At 42.6% G+C, this 2,430-nt stretch overlaps 1 protein-coding gene across 1 annotated transcript in view; it reads right to left on the bottom strand.

Moving 5' to 3' along the window:
- The window catches only part of LOC308367690 (uncharacterized protein), a gene marked incomplete at both ends in the record, with an annotated part of 3,267 nt that extends 2,933 nt beyond the window's left edge, over nucleotides 1–334 (bottom strand). Inside the window, one exon of the mRNA XM_080841672.1 lies at nucleotides 308–334. Within this exon, the coding sequence (XP_080697798.1) occupies nucleotides 308–334 (27 nt within the window). The remainder of the gene's footprint in view (nucleotides 1–307) is intronic.
- Between the last annotated feature and the right edge of the window lie 2,096 nt (nucleotides 335–2,430).

The following is a 2,430-nucleotide window of genomic DNA, read 5'->3' as shown; positions in this document are numbered from 1 at the left end:
AGTGGTTCAGGAGAGCACGACACACTTGAACGCCGATCCAGAGTTGTCAGTGGTTCAGGATTAGTGGTTGGCTTTTTAGCGGTCTGTTGTTGGAATAAGATTCACTTTCATTTTCCTGGAAACCAACTCCAGTGCCGGCATAAGTTTCACTCCCTCTTCTTGCATCACCAGTGACAACCAGGCTAAAGCTTACAGCTCAGACAATAACTTTAGACTTATTATGAATATATATATATATATATATAAATATATAAATATAAATGTTAATCTTCATTTACAAACTAATTTGGGACAATTCATATGTTACTGTCGTGTCAATGCCGAACATGGTCATTTGGGCAGTAGTAGCTGAATATACCTGTAAACAAGCTTCACAAAGTTATCTATCAAAGGAAAGTGTGAATGTATCTTTAGTCATTATTTTAAAGTTCCAAATATGTATAAGATAATTGTTTGATGGTATCTTAGAATAGCAAAGACATCACCGCCCTCTAGTGGTGCTGTGGAATGCTTGCACCTTGTCTTTCTAACTTGTGACGCCTAAAATAAGGGAAACCCCCAAACGGCACGCCAGAGAATGAACGCTGTGCCCTGTTCTACACATAAAGTCATTTGTACTTTTCATAGATGTGGGCAGTGGCAGATGAGATGACCTCTTACCGTAATATCACATTCTCTCTCTTTCTCTGTCTGTGGGGCTTATCTCCCTCCCTCCTTCTCTCTCTCTCTCTCTCTCTCTCTCTCTCTCTCTCTCTCTCTCTCTCTCAGTGAGTGCTATTGATGAACACTTCTAACCGTAATATCACATTCTCTCTCTCCCTCTCTCTCTCTCTCTCTCACTCTCTCTCTCTCTCTCTCTCTCTCTCTCTCTCTCTCTCTCTCAGTGAGTGTTATTGATGAACACCTCAAACCTTAATGGGTCAAAATGTAAAATACTTCCAGTTTTAAAAACTCTCTTCTACACATAAACGTTTGGACATTTTTAGCCTACGTTATGTCTGACCAACATTGAGCTTTTCAGTGATTCAAAGCAATTCATTCAATTATATTAAGGTAGTTAAAACACACAGATACAGGCGCACATATAGGTGAAAGAACATACTCACAGTTTGGTGTGGGCAGTGCCTGGTATTCCACTGCTGAAGGCTGAACCTGACCATAGACTTTGGGGTTTAGTATGGAGTGCTAGATTAAATATTAACCTCTTAGACAAAATGCCAAAACAAATAAACAAAAACCACAGCCAGGTGCTGTTTACAAATGAAGCCATTTTATTGGCTGATGTGTATGACAGTGTGGCATCATCTCCTTGCTCAGTGAAGTTACTGATTAACTGGAGATGATGAGAATAAGACTCTGTATACAAACAAAGGTATCTGTCTGGCTGATGTGTATATCAATCTGACGTTCAGTTCTTATGCAGTGAAGTTACTGCTTGACTGGAGAGTCTGCTGGGCCTCCACAATGAAAGACTGATATGAGGAGTAATGTGTAGTATGGCTTCATAGCGCCTCCCAGAGGGGAGGAGGGCAAACCCTATTGAGTATCGTGTAGTATGGCTCCAACATGGCAAAACATATACTAGTGCACCAGTCCCGATCCTGCCACACCTCAGATCCTGATAAATAACCACAGAGCAGCACCTTACACACACACACGCACGCACGCACGCACGCACGCTCGCTCACTCACTCACTCACTCACTCACTCACTCACTCACTCACTCACTCACTCACTCACTCACTCACTCACCTCACTCACTCACTCACTCACTCACTCACTCACTCACTCACTCACTCACTCACTCACTCACTCACTCACTCACTCACTCACACACACACACACACACACACACAACACACACACACACACACACACACACACACACACACACACACACACACACACACACACACACACACACACACACACACACACACATAAACACACAAACACACAAACACACAAACACACAACCATCACACACACACACACAGTCACACAGACACAGGCTGTAGAGGGAGAGGATCTACAAACATCACACTGTAGATGCACTCACACAAACGTTATGCGATGGAGGACGAACTCAAACCCTCTATGGCTCACTCTGCTCCCTGAGCTGTGGAGCCCACTGGGGTTGAATCCAAAACATTATATATATTTAATGCATTCCATCTGTGCATTGACTTACCAGTTCTTAACTGGACATGCATCCCTATTGTGAAAAAAAACTGGTCCCTTATTTTTAAGAAGTGAATGGCACAGTGAAGGGGGGGATTTGAGTACAAAATTATTTTATTTAATGCATTTCATTTGTGCATCTGTGGGTGTTGATTTGTCTCCGTCTACCGGTCGAGAAAAATACTGCAGCCACTACCAGTTTGATCTGAAGTAGCACTGTCACACGCACACACACATACAAACACACAC

The sequence above is a fragment of the Sprattus sprattus genome (genome assembly GCF_963457725.1).
Source record: "Sprattus sprattus genome assembly, chromosome: 1".
Taxonomy (NCBI): domain Eukaryota; kingdom Metazoa; phylum Chordata; class Actinopteri; order Clupeiformes; family Clupeidae; genus Sprattus; species Sprattus sprattus.
This window is presented reverse-complemented; position numbering and strand designations above follow the sequence as displayed.